Source organism: Limanda limanda, chromosome 1 (genome assembly GCF_963576545.1).
Source record: "Limanda limanda chromosome 1, fLimLim1.1, whole genome shotgun sequence".
Lineage (NCBI taxonomy): Eukaryota > Metazoa > Chordata > Actinopteri > Pleuronectiformes > Pleuronectidae > Limanda > Limanda limanda.
Genome location: NC_083636.1, coordinates 4,679,574 through 4,703,711, shown reverse-complemented (window position 1 = coordinate 4,703,711; position 24,138 = coordinate 4,679,574). Strand labels below are relative to the sequence as shown.

At 42.4% G+C, this 24,138-nt stretch overlaps 4 protein-coding genes across 5 annotated transcripts; all 4 read right to left on the bottom strand.

The window, feature by feature from the left end:
- Positions 1-210: 210 nt before the first annotated feature.
- Positions 211-13,058, bottom strand: LOC133020381 (acidic phospholipase A2 2-like). The gene is made up of 5 exons (XM_061086947.1): positions 12,517-13,058; positions 1,346-1,524; positions 1,051-1,213; positions 840-958; positions 211-752 (listed from the first exon to the last, which is right to left on the bottom strand). The coding sequence occupies exons 2-5, from the start codon at positions 1,392-1,394 to the stop codon at positions 634-636; spliced, it is 450 nt and encodes a 149-aa protein (XP_060942930.1). The 5' UTR covers positions 1,395-1,524; positions 12,517-13,058; the 3' UTR covers positions 211-633.
- A 2,241-nt stretch (positions 13,059-15,299) lies between these two features.
- Positions 15,300-17,642, bottom strand: LOC133019987 (uncharacterized). The gene is made up of 7 exons (XM_061086622.1): positions 17,159-17,642; positions 16,944-17,074; positions 16,842-16,856; positions 16,546-16,632; positions 16,264-16,411; positions 16,041-16,174; positions 15,300-15,953 (listed from the first exon to the last, which is right to left on the bottom strand). Exons 1-7 carry the CDS (start codon positions 17,230-17,232, stop codon positions 15,658-15,660), a joined length of 885 nt encoding a protein of 294 aa, XP_060942605.1. The 5' UTR covers positions 17,233-17,642; the 3' UTR covers positions 15,300-15,657.
- Positions 17,643-17,722: 80 nt separating this feature from the next.
- LOC133020226 (acidic phospholipase A2 HTe-like) lies at positions 17,723-22,604 on the bottom strand. Of its 2 annotated transcripts, XM_061086753.1 has the most exons (5): positions 22,541-22,604; positions 18,656-18,692; positions 18,368-18,512; positions 18,142-18,275; positions 17,723-18,053 (listed from the first exon to the last, which is right to left on the bottom strand). In XM_061086753.1, the coding sequence occupies exons 1-5, from the start codon at positions 22,550-22,552 to the stop codon at positions 17,920-17,922; spliced, it is 462 nt and encodes a 153-aa protein (XP_060942736.1). In that variant the 5' UTR covers positions 22,553-22,604; the 3' UTR covers positions 17,723-17,919. The 2 variants fall into 2 exon arrangements, with proteins under 2 accessions (XP_060942736.1, XP_060942814.1); XM_061086831.1 differs by lacking the exon at positions 18,656-18,692 and having other exon boundaries at positions 22,504-22,604.
- On the bottom strand, positions 21,368-22,300 carry LOC133004822 (phospholipase A2-like). Its single transcript, XM_061074353.1, has 3 exons — positions 22,209-22,300; positions 21,985-22,118; positions 21,368-21,902 (listed from the first exon to the last, which is right to left on the bottom strand). Exons 1-3 carry the CDS (start codon positions 22,298-22,300, stop codon positions 21,784-21,786), a joined length of 345 nt encoding a protein of 114 aa, XP_060930336.1. The 3' UTR covers positions 21,368-21,783.
- Positions 22,605-24,138: the final 1,534 nt, after the last annotated feature.

Sequence of the window (24,138 nt, the reverse complement as noted above, 5' to 3'; positions counted from 1 at the left end):
TGTTTATTCTACACAAAAAAAAATGTTTACTATCGCAGTGCAGTTAATTTAAAGTTTAGACCAAGTTAATTCATGATAACATAATAATTTGCTCTGGTTTTGGTCTAAAATATATAAAAGCTATAGAATAATATATACAACTGAATACTTCACAAATAATACAAGAACTCATCAATTTGTGTGTGTAAATTCATACACACACAAACTGAATAATTTTTTTAATCTTTTTTATTGAGTACTGCAAGCATTTGTATGATTTGATGAATTGCCAATATTAAAGTCTACAGTCTGTAAACTACTTTCTGCAAGCAAGGGAAGAAAGAGCTTCATGAGAGCGCCCTCTAGTGGAAACTTGAGTTAGGATCATACCTGTGAATAACCAAGCATCAGTTAATGAGAGATGCAGATCTACTGATGTTTCTTGTCAGGATACAGATCCACAGCTAACAATAGAGACGCAGCGCAGAGAAAGAAGGAGAAAAGAAAACCATGACCTTGAGAATGTGACAGTACAAAGTCAGTGTGAGTATTTCAATGAGCGGACAAAACAAGCTGCTGCCGCTCCTGAGAGCTCAGTGATGGGTGTGTCGTGTGTGGGAGTGGATCCTGTGTTCGATTAACTGCAGAATTCTTCTACTGACATCGTTCTTGGGGCCAGTGCCTGTACTTGGGGTTATAAGGCGATCTGGCAAAACACTCAGTGGCCTTCCTGTCACACTCGCAGATGAACATCTCACATGCATTGTTGTTCTCTGAGGAGGAGAAAGTGCACAAGGTGGTTAGGAGGTGATGTCTTCTTCTTTAATAACCTCCTGCTCTTGTCGTCTCGGTGCACTCACCGTCACAGGTGACCGTCTTGCTTTCTTCGTCACAGCTGTAGGCGTAGAACTTGAAGTAAGGGTTGCATTGCTTGAGCTTCTCGGCTTCACCATAACAGTTGTCGTGCACTTGGCAGCACCTGCAGGTTTGACAACACAAGTGTTCAGACAGGGAGAAAAGGTGTTTTTATGTCATGGTTGCACTGAACTGACAGAGAGAATGAATCACGACCTGTCCAGATCGTCCACAGGCGAGCCAGAGCCGCCCTTTCCACAGTAGCAGCCGTAGTCAGCTAGTTGCCAAATCGGCCGGCTTTTGGGCATCTTGCACAAGATCATGTTCCTGAACTGGGGGAGCGCCCGTTCGGGGATTGGTGCCATTGGACCACACCAAGCTGGAAGGATGAGAATTCTGGTTATACAGGACTAGAAGGAGCATCAACCGCAGCACATGCAGATCATTCACAAATACTGCATTTATCCACAAGGGAGATGGGGGGTGAAGCTTTCTGTGAAGTTGTACTCACCCACAGAGAGGCCGGCGGCCAAGAGAAACAGAGATCGGAGGGCGTTCATCCTGCGAGTCAAGACCTTCAGACACAGCTCCAGCTCACAGTTCAAGCCTTCCTTATATATACCCTCGGGAGGGCCCGCCCCGTCACCTGCTTATACGACACAGGGTCGCACCCCTCACACTGAACAGGATCTGAAATACAAACACAAACCAAAATTCCAGAGAAAAACTCCTACGTGCTTAATTTTTCTATGAAGTCATATTTCAGCAGTTCGCTGGCAATGAAATGCTGTGACTCAAGCATTTTATTGCCAGCGACTGCTTAATGTTATCTCTGTGCATTTGATAATAAAATCTTTAATCAGTGACCACACAGCGATGTTAACTGAGGTGAGAGAAAGGATTCACACTATGGGCCTTTCTACTCTTCATTTGTAAAAGTGTGATTTCTTACAGTAACCAGTGTATTGTGCTGTATTATAACGAAAGAAAAAGAGACATTTAAAAATAAAATTATGTATAAGATAAAATAAAGTGGGTTTCTTCATCTTAAAGTTATATTTTGTTCTTCCTTCCTCTTCCTCTCGTCTTCCATCCTTGTTTTTTCAAAAAACAATATCCATATCCCGTTTCCTCTTCTACGGAGCCCCCCAGGGGACAGGGTGAAAAAAAATGATGGGTGAAAAAAAAACGGACTTTTGCGAGATCTCGCAAGACTTTTGCGAGGTCCCGAGATACGGGTTGTGGGCGGGTGCCACAGAGCAGGGAAGCCGAGGCTGAGCAGCTGCGGGGTCAACCGCCTTACACACACACACAGTCTTATGACTTAGCATCTCATTATTATAACTTAGTATCTCATAATTATGAGATACTGACTGCAGGGTCTGTCATGGGATACTGTGTGTGTGGGGGGGGGGGGAGGGTTGTGTGCGTGTGTGTGTATGCTTGACTCTGTTCCTCTTCACTAAAACTGATAATCACATGTATTTTTTAGTTATTATCCTATGATGACCGATCATGACTTCGGATCAGTGCTGGTGTTTATTGTTAAAGTGTAAAGCAAGTGAGGAGGAAGCAGACACAGACACACACAGGACGACCGGCTTAATGAGCGTCTGTTCTGATCCTGGAGCAGTGCTGGTAATAGTTATTCAGCGGCAGCTGAATAATCAACTTTCTGAATAATAAACTTTCTCGCAAAAGTCCTTTTTTTTTTTTTTTTTTCACCCATCATTTTTTTTCCCCCCGTCCCCTGGGGGGGTCCGTACTCTTCCATCTCTTCATATCAAATATTTGAGATACAATTTCCCATCTCCAGTTAATAAACGTCATTATTTGCTTTCTTCCATTCGTTCTGCTGTATTAAGAAACCTCAGTGAAAAGGGTCACTTTCCTAAATATACTGAAGAGATACTTTTCATTTTGTTGAGAGAGGCTGCGACATTATACAGAGAAATAATTACTGCAAAGAGGTTTGCACTGAAAAACAACTTCTATTAAGTTATTAATTCCAGTTTTGCTGCAAAACCGGGAGATTAATACATGAGTGTGGTTGGTTGTTCTCATCCAGGTTTCATTGGAAATATTACAAAAAAGTTATGTATGTACGTTTGTATTCCACTTAATCGTGAGTGAAGTCATTAAAAAGGTTTTTATGTTTTCAACTTTTATATATAATCATATATCATTTCAGAAGCCGCTGTCTGGTTCATCAGAGATAAGTTGAAACTAATGTTGTGCAATAGGAGTAGACTTGACGTTGGCTAATTATTAATAATCATGAAATGGGATTATTAAAATAATAAAGATTATCTATCAAAAATAATTAAATTATTAATTGAAGATAATTTTTATTATTTTAATAATCATATTTCATGATTATTATTAATTAGCCAACGTCAAGTCTACTCCTATTGCACAACATAAATGGTGCCCCGTGTGAGGCGATCTAACTCCAGCTGTATCATAATACTGTGTACAATAATCCAGATTCTTTTTTTCCAGAAATTTAATTTTTTTTGAAAAATTTAATTTTTTTTGAAAAATTAATTTTTTTTCCAAAACTTTTCCTTTCTCTCATTGGTATCATGATTCGTTGTTGAAGAAGAAAATAATTTTGGAAATTTATTCTTATTTGCAAAGTTTTATTTTTAATTCATTTGAACTTTTACCAAACCGATATACCAGTGCCTGTTGTATCCGTAATTGGCTGCAGATTGCAATCGGTGGTTGTGTTCTCGAGGCACAAGAATCATAAATAATTTAAGAAAAGAGAAAAATAATTCTAGGAATTTATTTCTCTTTGAAAATTTTTATTGTAATCCCTTTGCATCTGTCCCAAGCAGGTATACTAGTGCCTTGTGTATCCGTGGTTGGTTGCTTCTAGCATATAAGTGGTTGTGTCATCTCAATGCACAATAATTATGATTAATCTTTGAAGAGAGACATAGGTTCGAAACTAATTTCTCTTTGAAGTTTCTTTATTCTTAATTCCCTTTGCTAAGCAGACTTTTGTGTAACTTTGGTTGGTTGCTGACTGCGTTTCAGTAGTTGGTAATTTTATTGGAGATTTTCTGCATGCTTTTTGATCTTAAGGAGACAAACTAGATTTGAGAGACTAGTTTTGTGAAGACTAGTTGTTGAACAACTAGGTCTTAAGGATTGAGCCACCGAGCTATCCTTCATTGACACTTTATAGACACAGGGTGAAGCTCACCTGTGCATCTTGTGGTGTAGTTTTTTTAATTAAGTGTTTTACCCACTTTTTCTAAGCAAGCGTGAGCAGTCCACCAGGTGCCTTTTCGCACTCAGAAGATGAGTAGCATGTAACACCGTGGGGCAAGTGCTCCCTCAGGACCAGAGGTCCTATTAGAGACTGTAGCCAGTCTGAGTAATTTTTTTCTAATGATGCGGTGAGTGAGTTGAGTGAGTATGAAATAAGTACCTGCGATCGTAAGATCAAGAACTGTCCATGCACTCATCAACCCCACTGGGCCGCATCCAAGAATACCCCATGCTCTGGGTCAACTGACACTCCTCTACCAGCAGAGAGCCGAGCTGCAGACCCAAGAACATGCGAAGGCGCTCATAGCCATGCAAGCAGCATGTCGAGCGGAGCAGGAAAAAAAAAAAACTCCCACCTGCGGCACATCATCGAGACCCGCAAAGAACAGGACCAGGCGGTGCAGGAGCATGCGCAGGTCAAAGGTCAGCAGAAAGGGGGGCACAGTCAAACAGAGCTGTCCCCCCCTCCAGCTGAGATCCCTGATGACAGGGCCAGGAGCTGACGTCATTCCCGGTGGAGCCAGCGGAAAAGAGACACTGGGAGAACAGCTGCGAGCACAACCCTCATGCAGAGGGAGCTTTGCTCTGGAGAGCCAGACACACCCAGCAGTCCACCGCTCCGACCCACTCAACACCAAAGGGGGAGCAGGACTCAACCCCTAGACGTGCAGTGACCTGCGACCGCTATGAGGCAACATCAAATGCCTGTCCAGCGGACACACAGCATCCACTCCAGCCAGAAGGAACACATCCTGCACGGAGCCATGCTGATCCACATCACAACGACGGAAGGACTCCGTCCTGGAGGGCTGAAGGAGATTCCCAGTCTGCCACTCAGGCAGAGGCGCACCATGACTCACGGTCGCGTCCTGGATGGTCCGCCAACCCCGGTGCAAGAGATGGTGGCCACGAAGATGAGTACCGTGGCACATTCGAGTCAAAAGACACTGATGACTCAGCACCCCCTCAAAGAGAGGAAATCCGCAACCGGCGGCAAGAGCCCCTGGAAAAAGACATTTATCGCTTCGACCCAGACAACCGAGGGTGTAACGAAGACGACACCGTGGTTCTGGCAGTTCAAGTCCAACTCAATGTGGACCCGGCGCTGGAACATGACAACTTTCCCCACGCCAGGATGAACCCCAGCAAAGAGAACCAGAAACAACGACCCTTCCAACAGGGTGCCCCTCAAAACCAAGGGGGTGAGGATTTCAACCAGCCCCACAAACAGTTTCGACCTCAGCACCTGAATCCCTCTCCACAGAGAAGTAGGGGCTGTAACCAAAGGAAACCTCATCAATACCAGGAGTATAGTGATGGTGACCGAAATCCAACACATGGGATGCATCCTGGCACAGAGGAATTAATACGGAGATGTGTGGATGAAGCAATGAGAGACATTGTGCCACGTGTTCCTCCAGGCTCCCCTAAGAGACCAGACACTGAACCCCGTTGGCGAACCTAGAAGCAGTTGCCCTCCTTCTCCACTCCTAAAGATGACTTCAATGACTGGGAAGGACCGAGGCGCTGCCAGAAACCCCCTCTCACCTCCACACCTGAAAGGGGGGGGGGAAGAAATCCCAATTTTAAAACAAAGACCGCTCAAACCACTCACTCCATCAATAGCTGCATGCTTTAGACCCCCTGTCAGTAAATTGTATAACGTATGTTCAGGTAGTGAACTCCTTAGACCTCGTTGAGGATTTTGAAGTCGTTACCACTACGGTTGTGCAGCCCTCACGGGTACACTTGGCAATTCAGTCTTGGCAGAAAAATTTCAATATCTGTAGATTTGCAAACCTAGAAATAGGATTTACCATATATTCACAGATTAGCGAACAACAGAACGTGACTCGCCGTTCTAAATGTTTTGGTTTGACAGAATAACACACATGATTACCTCAAAACAACAGCACCTACTCAAACATTTTCTTCTGTTCCTTTTTCCACTTTTCTTTCATTTCACTCTTCACCGAAATTCATCAGTATGTTAACAATAACTGCCGATAAGCATTATGTGAAATTGAAATGTGCGCCGTGTTTTAGAATATATGTTGTCTAGCCTCTGTCTGCCCAGACAATTACCTCTCTCTGTTTAGACTCATGCCTCAAAGACATTTATGCCTCATGATGAACTAACTTTCAATGCTTCAACTCCACTCAAGGATTACCTCTCATGGATTATCACTGGACTCTCGACCCTAGCGTGCCCTGGAAACTGGGTAACGACCCACTTCCCAGGTCAAAGGGGGACTGTTGGGCAAGGCCCAGTGATCCGACTTAGAACAAAGGGTCGTAAAACCTTAGGCCAGGCTCGGGTAACCCCTTACATTTAAAAATCCAGCATGGGCCCTTATCTCCATGTGGCAAAAGATCACGTCCTGGTCCCCCACGGTAAGCCCGCCCCTGGGGGCCAAATCCTGACAACTCAATTGGCTGGAGGGTCACACTGACCCCTGACCCCTCCTCCCAGGGGGGAGTCACCTGAGACATGACTTAAAAGGGCTGAACTCACAGACTTCTCTCTCTCTTCACTCAGATGCCCAAGCGACAACAGAACCCCTCCGGGGTTCTACTAGTTAACTCGGTATTTTTAAGAGACTCTCTTTGTCATCTTCCTTTCCACGCTGCTCAAGTTGTTTTCTGACCTCAAGAGGTCTAACCACACGACTCAGTAACTAACGGAGGCGATAAGACATTTGTTTTGTTCATTTCAATTCATTTCATTCATTTCTTCTTTTACCTTAGTTGACGTTTTTATTTTGAAAAGGACTTTTCCTGTTTTTAACTTGGAAAGACCAAAACAGGAAATTGCTCGCTGGACGATCTCAGACTGTTTCCTTATCCACACGGACTTTACTTTATTCTTTCTCCACACGATCTACAACGGCTACAAGCAGCCGAACGTCCCTGTGAGGCAGCACGATCTCCGCTGCTGCAGAAGAAGACGAAACCTCATCTCGCCACGGAGCACAACGGATCGGCTCCGGCCCAGCTGCGGTGCTCACGAGAGCCCGTCTGAGAAACTTCAAGCGATTCACTGAACCTCCGGGGATTCGCGCCAAGTCGCATGCAACCCACGAAATCACGGTCACAGTAAGAGGCTTATGTTGTCTGGGCAGATGTTAGTTTTAATATGTAGCGTGTTGATTTAATACTTGAGTGTATTTTGTTGATGGAACTTCCGTGTTCCATTGTTTTAGCCGGCCACTACTCCGAGCCGCTACTTCCGGTTTCCGGTTGGATCGCAATGTTTTGTGTTGCAGTAAATAGGGCCGCGAGAAGCGCCTCCGCCCGCACTGTTAACGTCTGTGTGAGTCTGCAGTGATTTCACCGATCAGAACCTCGGCCCACAACGCTCGCTTGAGGGCTGAGGGGTGAATCACTGTGTTACGTGTGGCCAGGAGGTGGGGCTCTGTGTGAGAATGTGTGTGTGTGTTTGTGCCTCTCTTCACCTTTCTCTCTCTCTCCACGCAGCCAGTCCTCAGGTGAGACTCATCACCTCGTCAGCCCGGAGCTGACTTAAGGAGGCTGTGAATTTCTTTCTCTCTCTATTCTTCCATGCAGGTGAACGGGTGAGGAGACCGAGGCTCCGTTTTCCCCCATGCCAGAAGTCCTTTTGAGCTTTTGTTATGTTGGTAGTTGGTTCGGGGGTTCCCGGTAGTCCTGTTTTCGGATAACCTTTTTCTTTCATTTAGGTAGTGGGTTATTTAGGCAGACTTAGTTCGGGGCTGAACACTGACTTCGACGGCCGATGGCTGGCTCAGTGTTCCCCTCTCTTTTGTTTGTTTTGGCCGGGAACCTCCAACCCTTTTGGTTTGTTGCCTTTCTAAATATTTGTTTCAACCAATAAACATTTGTTATTATTTAGTGGCAACAGTTGTTTCTGATTCGTTTATTTGATGTGTTCCGGGCCTCACGAGCCATTTCTTATAGGTCCGTAACATATTTGGGGGCTCGTCCGAGATCACATGTTGGGTCTTCAGTGTTTCTGTTGATTCCAACTGTGAGTGCCGTGTCTATTGTGATAGGCCGTGTCTAGTTGATTTTGTGGTGTGACTTGGTCGTCACTGACAGAGTTTGTTGGCTTGGACTTCCTAGTGTGGTTGCCAGTGTTTTTTCGGCCGACACGTTGTCACGGTGTTAGGTCTTGTGAATGTGTTTTTTTTTCCTTCCTCCCTGGTCTTCACGTTTGCCCCCGGCTATTCACAAGCTCTGGGTGGGGGTGTTACGTGTGGCCAGGAGGTGGGGCTCTGTGTGAGAATGTGTGTGTGTGTTTGTGCCTCTCTTCACCTTTCTCTCTCTCTCCACGCAGCCAGTCCTCAGGTGAGACTCATCACCTCGTCAGCCCGGAGCTGACTTAAGGAGGCTGTGAATTTCTTTCTCTCTCTATTCTTCCATGCAGGTGAACGGGTGAGGAGACCGAGGCTCCGTTTTCCCCCATGCCAGAAGTCCTTTTGAGCTTTTGTTATGTTGGTAGTTGGTTCGGGGGTTCCCGGTAGTCCTGTTTTCGGATAACCTTTTTCTTTCATTTAGGTAGTGGGTTATTTAGGCAGACTTAGTTCGGGGCTGAACACTGACTTCGACGGCCGATGGCTGGCTCAGTGTTCCCCTCTCTTTTGTTTGTTTTGGCCGGGAACCTCCAACCCTTTTGGTTTGTTGCCTTTCTAAATATTTGTTTCAACCAATAAACATTTGTTATTATTTAGTGGCAACAGTTGTTTCTGATTCGTTTATTTGATGTGTTCCGGGCCTCACGAGCCATTTCTTATAGGTCCGTAACAACTGTTAACTCATCTCAGACGTATTTTTAAGAGCTTCTTTGGACTCTCCTTACATGTTTTCTCATGTTCTCTCTCTCTCTCTCTCTCTCTCTCTCTCTCTCCTTCTAAACCGACCTATACACACTTCTGACCTGTATTTATAATACAGGTCATGTCACATAGTTAAATCTATGCTTAGAGAGGCTGAACACATCTGGAAACCATTCGGCCCCCAAAGCCAAGCAGAGATAAGAATTCTCTTTGTCTAAAATTTCCTTTGTGTAATTCATGTGACGACCACCAGTGTGCGCTCCGGCCACATGGTGTCATTAACATAGACTCCATTTTGGATAACGTTAAGTTAAACCCACCATTTTGAGTCTATTATTGCCACGCCTCCGCTCTCTCTCTCCTCCCATCCTGGCTCTAAATTCATAACGGCTCCGCCATCTTGTTTTGTAGTCAATCCGCCATTTTGAGAGTTTTTAGGCCTTGATTCCACGAATCATGATCGGCCTCCATCTTAGATGTGATGTCACTACGCGTCATCGCCACGCCCCTTCTTTTCCTCTCTCTCTCGCACACACACACACACACACACACACACACACACACACACACACACACACACACACACACACACACACACACACACACACACACACACACACTTTGATAGACACAGACAGATACATACACACAGAGACACATAGATGGACCAGAGGTTACATGCGTGTTCTAAATTGTGATAAGCTGCTGTTGTTATCTTTGAAATATGGGAGTTTGTTAAAATGATAAATCATTAAATAACACTAACTTTATTTCACATACACACACATAGACACACCCACACAGAGAGACACTTTGACACAGACACACACACACACAGAGACAGACATACATAGGTAGACCGCAGGTTTTACATGTATTTTCTGAATTGTGATAAGTGCTGCTGCTGTGTTTATCTTTGAAATATCGGAGCTTGTTAAAATGATAAATCATTGAATAACATTATAACTTTATTTCCCCTTTTTAATAAATACTTTTGTAATTAAAGTATCTGTAGTCTGTGATTATTTGTGCATCTGTATGTGATTGCAGCTGGATTATGATCGCCTGTGCTCGAACTTAGAAGCCTTCACTGTTTAATTAATAATCGTTAATATTAAAATATTGACATTATTAATTTGACATTTATCATTATGAGACTGATAATTATAGCTTGACATCGTTGGCCCCTGGGAAACCAGGGTGGTGCCCCCCCCCTTTCTCAATTATTAATATAGATAGTATTATTCTTAAATTGATAATTTTATTGTGTTGGACTAATTATTTTCATTATTCTTGGTTGATAACCTTATCATTGTTAATTGATAGCTTGTACTTTCTAATTGATAATTCCTACTTTCTCATTAGTGGTTTTATTGTTATTTGATTACTGATCATCTTCAATTAATAATTTAATTATTTTTGATAGATAATTTTTATTATTTTAATAATCATATTTCATGATTATTATTAATTAGCCAACGTCAAGTCTACTCCTATTGCACAACACTAATCATCGCCTTTTGCAAATAAACAGTGTTTTATTGAAGCTGGCAGCACACGACTCAAACCGCACACAGATGTGAACTGTAATAGGATCTTTAATACAAATATCTCTCAAAGCAATAGCAGCGACAATAAAAAAACACAAAGAGACCTTTATGCAGAAGATCATCATTTTGTTCACGGCTGTTCCACCCAAACATAAACATGTGACAAATACATATTGATGTTTCAAGTCATAATTTCAGTCCTTCAGATCATTAACCAGGGGTTTGCAACCTGTACTATCAAAAGAGCCGTTTGCCCCCTCTACCCCAAAATCAAATTGTCTGGACCCGCAAAACATACTTGAAAACACAGCTTATAACGTTTATATATAGTTCTACTATAAATATTATAACTCTAGTTTAGGAAATTATAGAACGACAACAAAGAAAACTGTTGATATTTCATTGCTATTTTTAACTGTGTTGTGCAATAGGAGTAGACTTGACGTTGGCTAATTATTAATAATCATGAAATATGATTATTAAAATAAAAATTATCTATCAAAAATAATTAAATTATTAATTGAAGATGATCAGTAATCAAATAACAATAAAACCACTAATGAGAAAATAGGAATTATCAATTAGAAAGTACCAGCTATCAATTAACAACGATAAGGTTATCAACCAAGAATAATGAAAATAAGTAGTCAAAAACCATAAAATTATCAATTTAAGAATAATACTATCTATATTTATAATTGAGAAAGGGGGGGCACCACCCTGGTTTCCCAGGGACCAACGATGTCAAGCTATAATTATCAGTCTCATAATGATAAATGTCAAATTAATAATGTCAATATTTTAATATTAACGATTACTTAATAAACAGTGAAGGCTTCTAAGTTCGAGCACAGGCAATCATAATCCAGCTGTATTCACACACTTATGCACAAATAATCACAGACTACAGATACTTTAATTACAAAAGTATTTATTAAAAAGGGGAAATAAAGTTATGTTATTCAATGATTCCTCATTTTAACAAGCTCCAATATTTCAAAGATAAACACAGCAGCAGCACTTATCACAATTCGGAAAATACATGGACAACCTGCGGTCTACCTATGTATGTCTGTCTCTATGTGTGTGTGTGTCTGTGTCAAAGTGTCTCTCTGTGTGTGTGTGTCTATGTGTGTGTGTGTGAAATAAAGTTAGTGTTATTTAATGATTCATCATCTTAACAAACTCCCATATTTCAAAGATCACAACAGCAGCAGCATTTATCACAATTTAGAAGACACATGTATCCACCTATGTGTATCTGAGTGTGTATGCATCTGTCTGTGTCTATCAAAGTGTCTGTGTGGGTGTGTGTGTGTGTGGGTGTGTGTGTGTGTGAGAGAGCGAGAGAGAAAAGGGAGGGGGCGTGGCGATGACGCAGTAACGTAGTGACGTCACATCCAAGATGGAGGCCGACAATGTTAGGCTTAAAACTACAAAACAAAATGGCGGGTTCGTTATGAATTTAGAGCCAGAATTGAGGGCGGGTCTACCGATGAATAATCTCAAATGGCCGCCGGACCACGTGTGAGGCACAAAGGAGGAGGTGGAACAAAGGATTATTTGTTCTGGTTGAGCTTTGGCTTCAAAATGGCAGCCAGATGTTTTCAGGCCCTTTAAATATAGATTTAACTGTCACATGAACTGTATTCTAAATACAGATCGGAACGGGTGTATAGGTCGGTTTAGAAGGAGAGAGAGAGAGAGAAGAGAAGGCATGCAAGGAGAGTTCAAAGAAGCTCTTAAAAACACCGTCAGCAACAAGTTACATTTACTTTACCGCTCAGCACTCAAACGGCGTTGTGTGCTGAAGTCTGACGGTAAAATCTCTGTAAGGTTCTTCAGACGGGAACGAGTGCAACCGGAGACGTTTAGTCACGGCGCTTAAAAACTGTGGCACAAGGCCGTAACCGGAAATGAACCGGAAGTAGCCGAATCGTCGTGGCTAAACAATGAGACACGGAGATCCCACAAACAAATACACTCAAATATTAAACAATATGCTACGTATCTGCCCAGACAATCAAGTCTCTTACTGTACAACCCTCGCGATGTGCCTGCGAGTCGGCGCGAATGTGTCGGGGGCCAGTGAATCACGTGGTCTCTTTCACGAGCGGAGCTCCGGAGCTCAGCCGCTGGACCGGAAAAGGGAGCGAATTCCTCGTGCTCCTTGACGGAATGAAACTTCGCCTTTCTTCTGTAACAGCGGAGAACGTGCTGGTTTACAGGAACGGAGTGGATTGTCTCATACTCCTCAGCGGGATGAACGTCGCGCTTCTGCAGGGGACGGCTGGTTTGAAGCCGTTTGTAGATCGTTGGAAAAAAGAAAAAGTAAAGTCTATGGAAGTGTCGGAGTCCGTCCAGCGGGGCACTTCCTGTTTCGATCTTTCAAGTTAAAACAGGAAAGGTCCTATCAAGATAAAACTTTGACTGAGATAAAAGAAAATGAAACGACTTCAAATAAAATGATATTAAACAAACGTCTAATCGCCTCCTTAGTTACTGAGTCGTGTGGTTAGACCTCTTGAGGTCAGAAAACAACTTGAGCAGCGTGGAAAAGAGGCAGATTTCTGGGAGCACAGGGGTTTTGTTCTACCTGGGAGGTACCTGCCCCCCTGGAGGAGGGGTCAAGGGTCAGTGTTGCCCTCAGCCAATTAGATGTCAGGGTCCCGACCTTAGTGGGCGGGGATTCGACCTCAGTGGGCGTTTCAGAGTCTCATTTGGGTTTTTGCAGAGCGGCCTGCAACATCTCCCCACCAGGCCCTGCTGGAGGGGGGGGCATAGTGGGGGTTCAGGAGATGCTTTCCCCACCAAGGCGAGGCTCCAGGCTGTCTAGAGAAGGTGTGACTTAAGACTGAAACTGGTTGAACTGGTTTCAGCTGGGCCTTGTAGGCCTCAAGTATTTACAACCTATTGTTTGATGGTCACTCAGGACCTCACCCCCAACAACTGTTACAACAAAGGATAAAAACCAAACTCCTATGAAGAGGAAGAACAAAATACACTGGCAATGTGAAGGCCCACATTGAAATGAATGAAACACAGAACTATGCAGGCTTATTTGAGTCCTCCCCATATTTTTGGGAAATGTATAAAATAAGAAGTAGTCCACTTTGAAATTAATAAAACGATATATCTACAGCCTTAACATAACTGAAGCTCAATTCAAACCAACTGCAGCTTTTGCTCTGATCTCTTAGCAGCTGAGACCAGAGAGACTTGCTGTTTTCACTGTTTCCACTGATAAGAAGCAGCCGATCAGTACTGGTCTCATTGTGTGTGTCTCTCTGAGGGAGGGGGCGGGGCGGAGGCGGGGCCTGTTTGTGATCGGCTGTTTGTGATCGGCTGTCTGATCAAAAATTACGAAAAACACAACTTTATTTTATTGGAATTTTTTTCTCATGTATTTTTACCGCAAATTAAAGGGCAAGTCTGTAAAAAAAAAAAAGTATAAATAATATAACCATATTTGGAGGCTGATTAAAAATATAATTACAATTTATAATTGACTTTGAGTGGATTCCTGTTCATGGTGCCTCTGACTATGCTGAGATAATTATATGTGTATTTTTACTGCAGAATAACTGAGAAAATTAAAGGGAAAATCTGTAAAAAAGGACGAATGTATTCATTATGTTACCATATTTGGAAGCTGATTAAAAATATTCCTTGAGAGGTTATAAGTTACTTCAAGTGGATTCCTGTTCATGGTGTCTCTGACTATGCTGAGAAAAAGTTTTGTGTATTTTTACTGCAGAATAACTGAGAAAATGACAGAGCAAATCTGTGAAAGTGGCCCAATGTATTCCTAAAGTAACCATATTTGGAAGCTGATTAAAAATATTCCTTGAGAGGTTATGAGTAACTTCGAGTGGATTCATGTTCATTGTGTCTCTGACTATGTTGAGACACATTTTTGTATATTTTTACTGCAGAATAACTGAGAAAATTAAAGGGAAAATCTGTAAAAAAGGACGAATGTATTCATTATGTTACCATATTTGGAAGCTGATTTAAAATATTCCTTGAGAGTTATAAGTTACTTCGAGTGGATTCCTTTTCATGGTGCCTCTGACTATGCTGAGATAATTTTTTGTGTATTTTTACTGCAGAATAACTGAGAAAATTAAAGAGCAAATCTGTGAAAGTGGCCCAATGTATTCCTAATGTAACCATATTTGGAAGCTGATTAAAAATATTCCTAGAGAGTTTATAAGTTACTTCACTGAAGAGCCGCACGCAGCTCCAGAGCCGCAGGGTGCCGACCCCTGACCTAGACATAAAAGTCCATGTGCATGCTCAATATGTTTTTCCAAAAGATGGTTTCAATTTTTTTACAAAATGTACGTTCAAGTGTTTTTCTGCAAAAGAGAAGGAAGTGGAGATGCGTCATCCATTTTTATACTCAGTCACTGCGTTTGACTCTGAATTAGTCCACTGTATTTACACTGTGTAGATTAAGGAGGATATCAGTGATATATCAGTGCATCAAAACTGCAGAGATGATCCAAATGTATGTGTACGCATTAACATTATACATTATAGTAATGTATGTATTATTCTTACAATACATTGTCGTGTCGTAAGTGCGAACGTTGTACCTGATCAAGATACACACACTGTGTGTTCATTCTACACAAAAATAAATGTTTACTATCGTAGTGCGATTAATTTAAAGTTTAGACCAAGTTAATTCATGATAACATAATAATTTGCTCTGGTTTTGGTCTAAAATATATAAAAGCTATAAAAGGATTTATACAACTGAATACTTCACAAATAATACAAAAAGTCTATAAATTCACACACACAAACTGAATCATTTTTTTAATCTTCTTTATTGAGTACTGCAAGCATTGTATAATTTGAGAAATTGCCAATATTAAAGTCTACAGTCTGTTAACTAACTGGTTTCTCTTCTTCTAATGTTCAAAGTGCACAAAAGCGATGGAAACAGTGAGAAAAGCCTTTTTTTTGCAAGAATGGTTAAAATCTTTACTTTTTCATCACAGATATGCCCAAGGTGCACAAAACCATTGATTTCAAGGGAAGAAAGAGCTTCATGAGAGCGCCCTCTATTGGAAGCTTGAGTTAAGATCATACCCGTGAATAACCGTGAATCAGTTAATGAGAGATGCAGATCTACTGGTGTTTCTAGTCAGGATACAGATCCACAGCTAACAATAGAGATAAAGTGCAGAGAAAGAAGGAGAAAAGAAAAACATGACCTTGAGAATGTGACAGTACAAAGTCAGTGTGAGTATTTGCGGACGAAACAAGCTGCTGCCGCTCCGTGATGAGTGTGTCGTGTGTGGGAGTGGATCCTGTGTTTGATTAAATGCAGAAGTATTCGACTGACATCGGTCGCTGGGCAGGTTATAGTGATCGTTGTTATAAGGCGATCTGGCGAAACACTCGGCGGCCTTCCTGTCACACTCGCAGATGAACTGCTCACATTCGCCGTTGTCTATCTCTGAGGAGGAGAAAGCGCACAAGGTGGTTAGGAGGTTATTTCTTCTTCTTTAATAACCTCACGCTCTTGTCATCTCTGTTCACTCACCGTCACAGGTGACCGTCTTGCTTGCTTCGTCACAGCTCCAGGTGTACCACTCGATGTAAGGGCTGTCGAAGATCGACAAGCATTTGTCGTGCTGCTGAGCATCACCATAACAGTTGTCGTGCACTTCGCAGCACCTGCAGGTGTGACAACACAAGTGTTCAGAGGGAGAAAAGACTTTGTATGTCATGATAGCTCTGAGCTGAGAGAGTGAATGAATCGCAACCTGTCCAGCTCGTCCACAGGCGTGCCAGAGCCGCCCTTTCCACAGTAGCAGCCGTAGTCAGCGTAGTCCCTAATCGGCGAACTGTCGGGCATCGTGCAAAGGATCATTTGCTGGAACTGGGGGATCGCCCTGCCACGGCGAGACAGGGCTGAAGTACAACAAGGTGGACGCATGAGAATTCTGGTTATACAGGCCTAGAAGGAGCATCAACCACCGCACATGCAGATTAATCACAAATACTTTGAAGATGGGGGCTGAAGCTTTCTGTGAAGTTGTACTCACCCACAGAGAGGCCGGCGGCCAAGAGAAACAGAGTTCGGAGGGCGTTCATCCTGCGAGTCGAGACCTTCAGACACAGTTCAGGTCCTCCTACAAAGTCAGTGTGAGTATTTCAATGAGCGGACGAAACAAGCTGCTGCCGCTCCTGAGAGCTCAGTGATGAGTGGATCCTGTGTTCGATTAACTGCAGAGGTCTTCTACTGTCATTGGTGGCCGGGCAGGTTATAGTGATCGTTGTTAAGTCGATTTGGCGAAACACTCGGCGGCCTTCCTGTCACACTCGCAGATAAACATCTCACCTGCGTTGTTGTCCTCTGACGTGGAGAAAGTGCAGAAGGTGGTTATGAGGTTATTTCTTCTTCTTTAATGACCTCACGCTCTTGTCCTCTTGGTGCACTCACTGCCACAGGTGATCATCTTGCTCGCTTCGTCACAGTTATAGGAGTATAACTTGAAAGGTCTGTGGAAGATGGTGCGGCATGGGTGGTGCTCCAGGGCGTCATCGTAACACTTGTCGTGCACGTGGCAGCACCTATAGGTTTGACAACACAAGTATTCAGGCAGGGCGAAAAGGTGTGTTTATGTCACGGTAGAGAGAAAGAGAATGAAGCAAGACCTGTCCAGCTCGTCCACAGGCGTGCCAGAGTCGTCCCTAATCGGCCAGCTGCCGGGCATTGTGCACTGCATCATTTGCTGAGAATGGTAGAGTGACTTGCTGTTGATAGACAGGGCTGGAGCACAACAAGCTGGAAGGATGAAAAATCTGTTTATACAGGACTAGAAGGAGCATCAACCGCCGCTCATGCAGATGAATCACAAATACTGTATTTATCCACAAGTGAGATGGGGGGTGAAGCTTTCTGTGAAGTTGTACTCACCCACAGAGAGGCCGGCGGCCAAGAGAAACAGAGTTCGGAGGGCGTTCATCCTGCGAGTCAAGACCTTCAGACACAAGTCCAGCTCAAGGTTCAGGTCCTCCTTATATATACCCTCGGGGGGCACGCCCCGTCACCAGCTCATAGGACAGGTAGTCTGAGGCTGTTTGTCAATTTCATGTTCTAAACATTTCAGAAGCCGCTGTCTGGTTCATCAGAGATTAGTCCAAACTACTCATCGCCTTTTGCAAATAAACAGTGTTTGATAGAAGCTGACAACACACACGACTCAAACTGCACAAGGATTTGAACTGTGACAGGATCTTTAATACAAATATCTTTCAAAATGGAAAATGTGCATGAACCAGCACGAGTCAAAGGCTCAACAACACATTTCATTTAATGACACAGCAATTTATCTGAATGCTGAGCATCTTCTCATCATTAAATCATCACCAAGTCGATTCTGAGACAACAGCAGCGATTAAAAAAAAAGAGACCTTTACACAGAAGATCGTCTTTGACATCGGGTTTTGGGCCAGTTCCAGTACTGGTTGTCATAAGTCGATGTGGCAAAACAATTGGCGGCCCCTTTGTCACACTCGCAGATGAACGCCTGACACTCGTTGTTGGTCCCTGAGGAGGAGAAAGTGCACAAGGTGGTTAGGAGTTGATTTCTTCTTCTTTAATAATCCTCACACTCTTGTCGTCTCGGTGCACTCACCGAGACAGGTGACCTCCCCAGTTCCTGGGTTACACCTGTAGTCGTAGGACCTGAAGTAAGGGAGGTCCAATATGAACCTACATTGGGGGTGATTAATGGCGAAACGCCAACACAGGTCATGCGCTTTGCAGCACCTGCAGGTTTGACAACACAAGTGTTCAGACAGGGCGAATTTGCATTTTTTTGTCAAGGTAGCACTGAGCTGAGAAAGTGAATGAAACACGACCTGTCCAAACGGTCCACAGTCAGGCCAGAGCCGCCCTTTCCACACCAGCAGCCGTAGTCAGCGTAGTACCAAGCCGGCCGGCTGTACATCCCGCACTCTATCTGGTTCTTGAAATCGAGGAGCGATACGCGATGCTGAGACAGGGCTGAAGCACAACAAGGTTGAAGGATGAGAAATATGGTCATACAGGACTAGAAGGAGCATCAACCACCGCACATGCAGATGAATCACAAATACTTTATCCACAAGTGAGATCTAGGGTGAAGCTTTCTGTGAAGTTGTACTCACCCACAGAGAGGCTGGCGGCCAAGAGAAACAGAGTTCTTACAGTGTCATGTATTATAACTAAAGAAAAAGAGACATTTATAAATAAAATAATATACTGTATATGATAAATTAAAGTGGGTTTCTTCATCTTAAAGTTTCTATTTTCAGAATCAGAATGTATTTATTGCAAAGTGGGTTTACACCAACCTGGATTTTGCTCTGGTTGTTGGTGCATACAATGAACATAAAAACATAAAAACACAATAAATACAACACACATAAGAAAAAAAAACAATGTATAAAATAAAAAGATATAAAAGATAAAAAGATATAAAAAGTAAAGTTAAATGCAAAACAGGAGAGCAATGTCAATTTGCAATATGCAATGTAATGCAATATGATAAAATAAAATATGTATTTGTTCTTCTTTCCACCTCCTCTCGTCTTCTATCCTTGTTTTTACTAAAACAATATCCAATTCCTGTTTCCTCTTCCATCTCATATCAAATATTTGAGCTACAATTTCCCATATCCAGTTACTAAACGTCAATATTTCCTTTCTTCCATTCGTTTTGCCGTACTAAGAAACCTCAGAGAAAAGGGTCACTTTTCTTAATATACTGAACAGATACTTTTAATTTTGTTGAGAGAGGCTGCGACATTATCAGAGAAATAATAACTGCAAAGAGGTTTGCACTAAAACACAACACCTATTAAATCAATTTAATACAAGTTTTCATTATGAGGAAATACAATGTCTCCTTCATTTTCAACTAATTTAGTTTTTAAAGCAATTTTACAAACTATTTTTTAGTTACTTTTCACATCATATTTCTTATTTTGCACCAGAAACTCTCTATAAGTGCAGTATAAGGACAGAAGAGATTTCTTTATCCGACAATATATCAAACTGTCTAATAGAGCAAAAGATATGTTTTTAATAGCTGTACAAGATAAACCTGTTTCCATTTTTTAAAGGGGCTGTTTCTGTGTAGATGTTTAACTTTCAAGCCTAAAGCCAGGAGCTTGTTTGAGTCCATCTGGCTCAGAGGTGGCTCCGGCAGGGAGAACGTCCTGAGCAGACGTGTTTCCACTCGGACCCGTCAGCTCCACTCGTCTCAGCGCTGAAGGTGACTCCGCTGGTTCTGGAGAGGAGTCAAGCTTTTCGTCTGAATCGTGACAAACACACTCACACATGCACAGATATAATTTCTGGCCGCGCTGTAAATGATTTAACTGTGCCGCGAGGAGCGGGAAGTGTGCTGTGAGGTCAGACCGCACAGAAGCAATGCAGAGAAGATGCATCATGGGAAATTAAGTGGTTTATTTTGCTATCTGTACATTAAATGTTGCAGGAAATGAAGAAGTTCATTAAGTACATACGCAGTAATTAAAGAAACAGATCAATGTGAAGAAACAGACTTTACGAAATAAAGAGAAACACAGCAGCTCAATGGTCGACATATTCAAATATATATATATATATATGTATAAGTTTCCCGTGTTGAGCTGCCACCATGTTCCATGTAAATGTTTGTGACATGTGATCCCTGCTCCACATTCGGACGACCCCCTCCTACAGGAGCCTCCTCTTGAATATCGAGGCCCGAAGCGTTGCAGGTTCAACCCCCGTGCACCTGAAAGACAAACACTCGTTTGACCCACTTCAATATCGTGTCAATAAAACTCTGTCCCAGCTCGAGGTCGCATGATTTATTTTTTTATTTCAAAACATGAGTCCAGGGAACTTTTGCCCGTTGGCCCCAGAGCAGCGAGCCAGACACAACAAAGCACCATGTTGCACGAAGGTTGTGTTTACAGAGAGAACACTGACAATCTGAAATGATCTGCTGGTTCATGTGTGTTGGTTTTTGTTCATGTTGTGTAAATGTGGCTCGCTCACTGCCGATGTGGCTGCTGGGAGTGTGTGTGTGTGTGTGTGTGTGTGTGTGTGTGTGTGTGTGTGTGTGTGTGTGTTTGTGTGTGTGTTTGTGTGTGTGTGTGTGTGTGATGTGTGAGAGGAGAGAAAGAGAGGGAGCCAGAGACTGATGGAGCAAACTGCTGCACACATAATGCACACTAATCTGGAGGAGCTTCCCTAAACGAGGTCAGCTCATTAAATATTTACAACAATCACAGGTATTTCTGTCTCTCGCAACGAATCTGACAAACTCCACGATTCAACGTCTGCAGGTTTAAATAAAGTCTAAACAAGTCAAACCAACAGGTTAATTTCTTAACTTTTTATATGTTCCTCCATTTTTTTGCTTCCTGTGTTGATTGATTCCCACTTTGTATCATATGTTGCGTCTTCTTTTTTGATCACAATTTAAATATGTATTTTTTCTCTAGTTGATATTTTTATGAACATTATAGTAATGTATGTATTATTCTTCCGATACATTATCGTGTGGTAAGTGTGAACATTGAACCTGATCAGGATACATACAATGTGTGTACATTCTACCCAAAAATAAATGTTTACTATCGTAGTGCAGTTATTTTAAAGTTTAGACCAAGTTAATTCATGATAACATAATAATTTGCTGTGGTCTCAACTACGTCGTCTTGGTCCAAACTAGCAATGTGCTCGGACACTTGACTGAAATGGCAACGGACCACAACACTGCAACTATATTAAGATGACATCATTAACCAAGGTATAAAATAATATACAACTGAATACTTCACAAATTATATAAAAACTCTATAAATTCACACACAGAAACTGAATAATTGTTTGTATCTTCTTTATTGAGTACTGCAAGCATTTGTATAATTTGATTAATTTGCCAATATTAAAGTCTACAGTCTATAAACTACTTTCAGCAAGCAAGTGAAGAAAGAGCTACATGAGAGCGCCCTCTAGTGGAAACTTGAGTTCGGATCATACTGGTGAATAACTGGGCATCAGTAGAGATGCAGATCTACTGGTGTTTCATGTCAGGATACAGATCCACAGCGAAAAATAGAGACGCAGCACAGAGAAAGGAGAAAAGAAAACCATGACCTTGAGAATGTGACAGTACAAAGTCAGTGTGAGTATTTCAATGAGCGTACGAAACAAGCTGCTGCCGCTCCTGAGAGCTCAGTGATGGGTGTGTCGTGTGTGGGAGTAGATCCTGTGTTCGATTAACTGCAGAAGTCTTCTATTGACATCGTTCACTGGGCAGTCGCTTGTTCTCGGGGTAATAAGGCGATCTGGCGAAACACTCGGCAGCCTTCCCGTCACACTCGCAGATGAACATCTCACATGCGTCGTTGTCCTCTGAGGAGGAGAAAGTGCACAAGGTGGTTAGGAGGTTATTTCTTCTTCTTTAATAACCTCACGCTGGTCTCGGTGGACTCACTGCCACAGGTGATCATCTTGCTTTGTTTGGCACATCTGTAGGCGTAGAACTCGGTGTAAGGGTTGTCGATGATGGGCCAGCATGCGTTGTGCTGCATGGCGTCACCATAACACTTGTCATGCACTTGGCAGCACCTGCAGGTTTGACAACACAAGTGTTCAGACAGGGAGAAAAGGCGTTTTTATTTCATGACAGAGAGAGAGAGAGAGTGAATGAATCACAACCTGTCCAGCTTGTCCACAGGCGTGCCAGAGCCGCCATATCCACAGTAGCAGCCGTAGTCATAGTAGTCCAAAACCGGCGAGCTGTCAGACATCAGGCACTGGATTTCTGTCCTGAACTGGTTAAGCGCCCTCCTTTGGATTGGTGCCCTTGGACCACAGCAAGCTGGAAGGATGAAAGATCTGGTTATACAGGACTAGAAGGAGCATCAATCGCCGCACATGCAGATGAATCACAAATACTGTATTTCTCCAAAAGGGAGATGGGGGGTGAAGCTTTCTGTGAAGTTGTACTCACCCACAGAGAGGCCGGTGGCCAAGAGAAACAGAGTCTGGAGGGCGTTCATCCTGCGAGTCAAGACCTTCAGACACAGCTCCAGCTCAAAGTTCAGGTCCTCCTCATATCAAGCATCAGAGATTCAAACAGGAACCAACATTCAAGAAAAAAACTCCTACGCGCTTAACTTTTCTGTGAAGTCATAGTTCAGCAGCTCAGTGACCACACAGCGATGTTAACTGGGTGAGAGAATGGATTCATACTGTGGAACTTTCTACTCTTTATCTGTAAAAGTGTGATTTCTTACAGTGGCCAGTGTATTGTGCTGTATTATAACTAAAGAAAAAGAGACATTTAAAGATAAAATTATATATATATATAATAAAATAAAGTGGGTTTCTTCAGTATTGATGCAAAACTAGGAGATTGATACATGAGTGTGGTAAGTTGTTCTCATCCAGGTTTCATTGGAAATATTGTTAAAAAGTAATGTATGTTTGTATTCCAATTAATCGTGAGTCAAGTCATTAAAAAGCTGAATAACTCTGTTTCTTTTCTTTTTCCTTTAACAAGAAAAAGGTTTTTATATTTTCAACTAATATATAATCATATAAAGAAAGAAAGAAATTAATGGTTTGGTTGCTGCACCTCTTTCAGTGACTCCATTCTCTGTTTTCATAACTAATTCCATGAGTCCTCTCCTCAGTCTTTCTGAGTAAAGCTCATTTCTCCCAGTTTTCTTCCAACTCTCTCTTGTCGTCTGAGGCTGTTTGTCAATTTCATGTTTTAAACATTTCAGAAGACGCTGCCTTGTTTATCAGAGATTAGTCCAAACTACTGATCTCCTTTTTCGAAATAAACAGTGTTTGATTGAAGCTAACAACACACACAACTCAAACTACACCTGGATTTGAACTGTAACAGGATCTTTAATACAAATATCTCTCCAAATGGAAAATGTGCATGAACCAGCACGAGTCAAACGCTCAACAACACAATAAATTTAATTACACAGCAATTTATCCGAATGTCGAGCATCTTCTCATCAACAAATCATCACCACGTCGATTCAGAGACAACAGCAGAATGCAGAAGATCGTCTTTTTATTCACGGCTGTTACACCAAGACACCAACATGTGACAAACACATATTGATGTTTCAAGTCATAATTTCAGTCCTTTAGATCATTGGTTCCCAAACTGGGGTATGTGTACCCCCAGGGGTACACAAAGTGGTTCAGGGGGTAAGCGGGAAATATTTGATTTGCGTTTTGCATAGCTCACAATCTTTCGTGTCCTATCGCACGCGCTGTGGGGGGTACGTAGCTGGAGATTGAATATCTGAAGGGGTACGGGACTGTAAAAAGTTTGGGTCCACTGCTTTAGATCATTAACAATACAAACATGTTGACAGCAGCTTGTCAGTAACACAGCTCTCACACATACGAAGCTTCAACCGAAAAGTTTCCTCTTCGCTTGGACTGTGGCGAGTGCGTTGCCAAACTGCGTTGTGGTTGTGGTTTTGTTGTGTGACTGTGTTTGAGCTGCGTGTCTAGATAAGCTCAACTTTTCTAACACCAGCCTATAAACTTGCATCATAACAAACACTCAACAATTTGTGAGTGTTTGGCAACAAATTTGGCAACATTTACTTAT

Excerpts from the sequence above, each read along its gene's own strand:
- LOC133004822 (XM_061074353.1), bottom strand. The coding sequence starts at position 22,300 with ATGTCTGACAGCTCGCCGGTTTTGGACTACTATGACTACGGCTGCTAC. Across the intron at positions 22,119-22,208 it reads CCTGTGGACAAGCTGGACAG|GTGCTGCCAAGTGCATGACA; the intron begins GTTGTGATTCAT and ends TCAAACCTGCAG. Across the intron at positions 21,903-21,984 it reads CAAGATGATCACCTGTGGCA|AGGACAACGACGCATGTGAG; the intron begins GTGAGTCCACCG and ends TCTCCTCCTCAG.
- LOC133020226 (XM_061086831.1), bottom strand. The coding sequence starts at position 22,552 with ATGAACGCCCTCCAGACTCTGTTTCTCTTGGCCACCGGCCTCTCTGTG. Across the intron at positions 18,513-22,503 it reads GGCCACCGGCCTCTCTGTGG|CCCTGTCTCAGCATCGCGTA; the intron begins GTGAGTACAACT and ends GTTGTGCTTCAG. Across the intron at positions 18,054-18,141 it reads TGGGGAGGTCACCTGTCTCG|GGACCAACAACGAGTGTCAG; the intron begins GTGAGTGCACCG and ends TCTCCTCCTCAG.
- LOC133020381 (XM_061086947.1), bottom strand. The coding sequence starts at position 1,394 with ATGAACGCCCTCCGATCTCTGTTTCTCTTGGCCGCCGGCCTCTCTGTG. Across the intron at positions 1,214-1,345 it reads GGCCGCCGGCCTCTCTGTGG|CTTGGTGTGGTCCAATGGCA; the intron begins GTGAGTACAACT and ends TCATCCTTCCAG. Across the intron at positions 959-1,050 it reads CCTGTGGACGATCTGGACAG|GTGCTGCCAAGTGCACGACA; the intron begins GTCGTGATTCAT and ends TCAAACCTGCAG.
- LOC133019987 (XM_061086622.1), bottom strand. The coding sequence starts at position 17,232 with ATGATGCAGTGCACAATGCCCGGCAGCTGGCCGATTAGGGACGACTCT. Across the intron at positions 17,075-17,158 it reads CCTGTGGACGAGCTGGACAG|GTGCTGCCACGTGCACGACA; the intron begins GTCTTGCTTCAT and ends TCAAACCTATAG. Across the intron at positions 16,412-16,545 it reads GGCCGCCGGCCTCTCTGTGG|CCCTGTCTCGCCGTGGCAGG; the intron begins GTGAGTACAACT and ends GTTGTACTTCAG.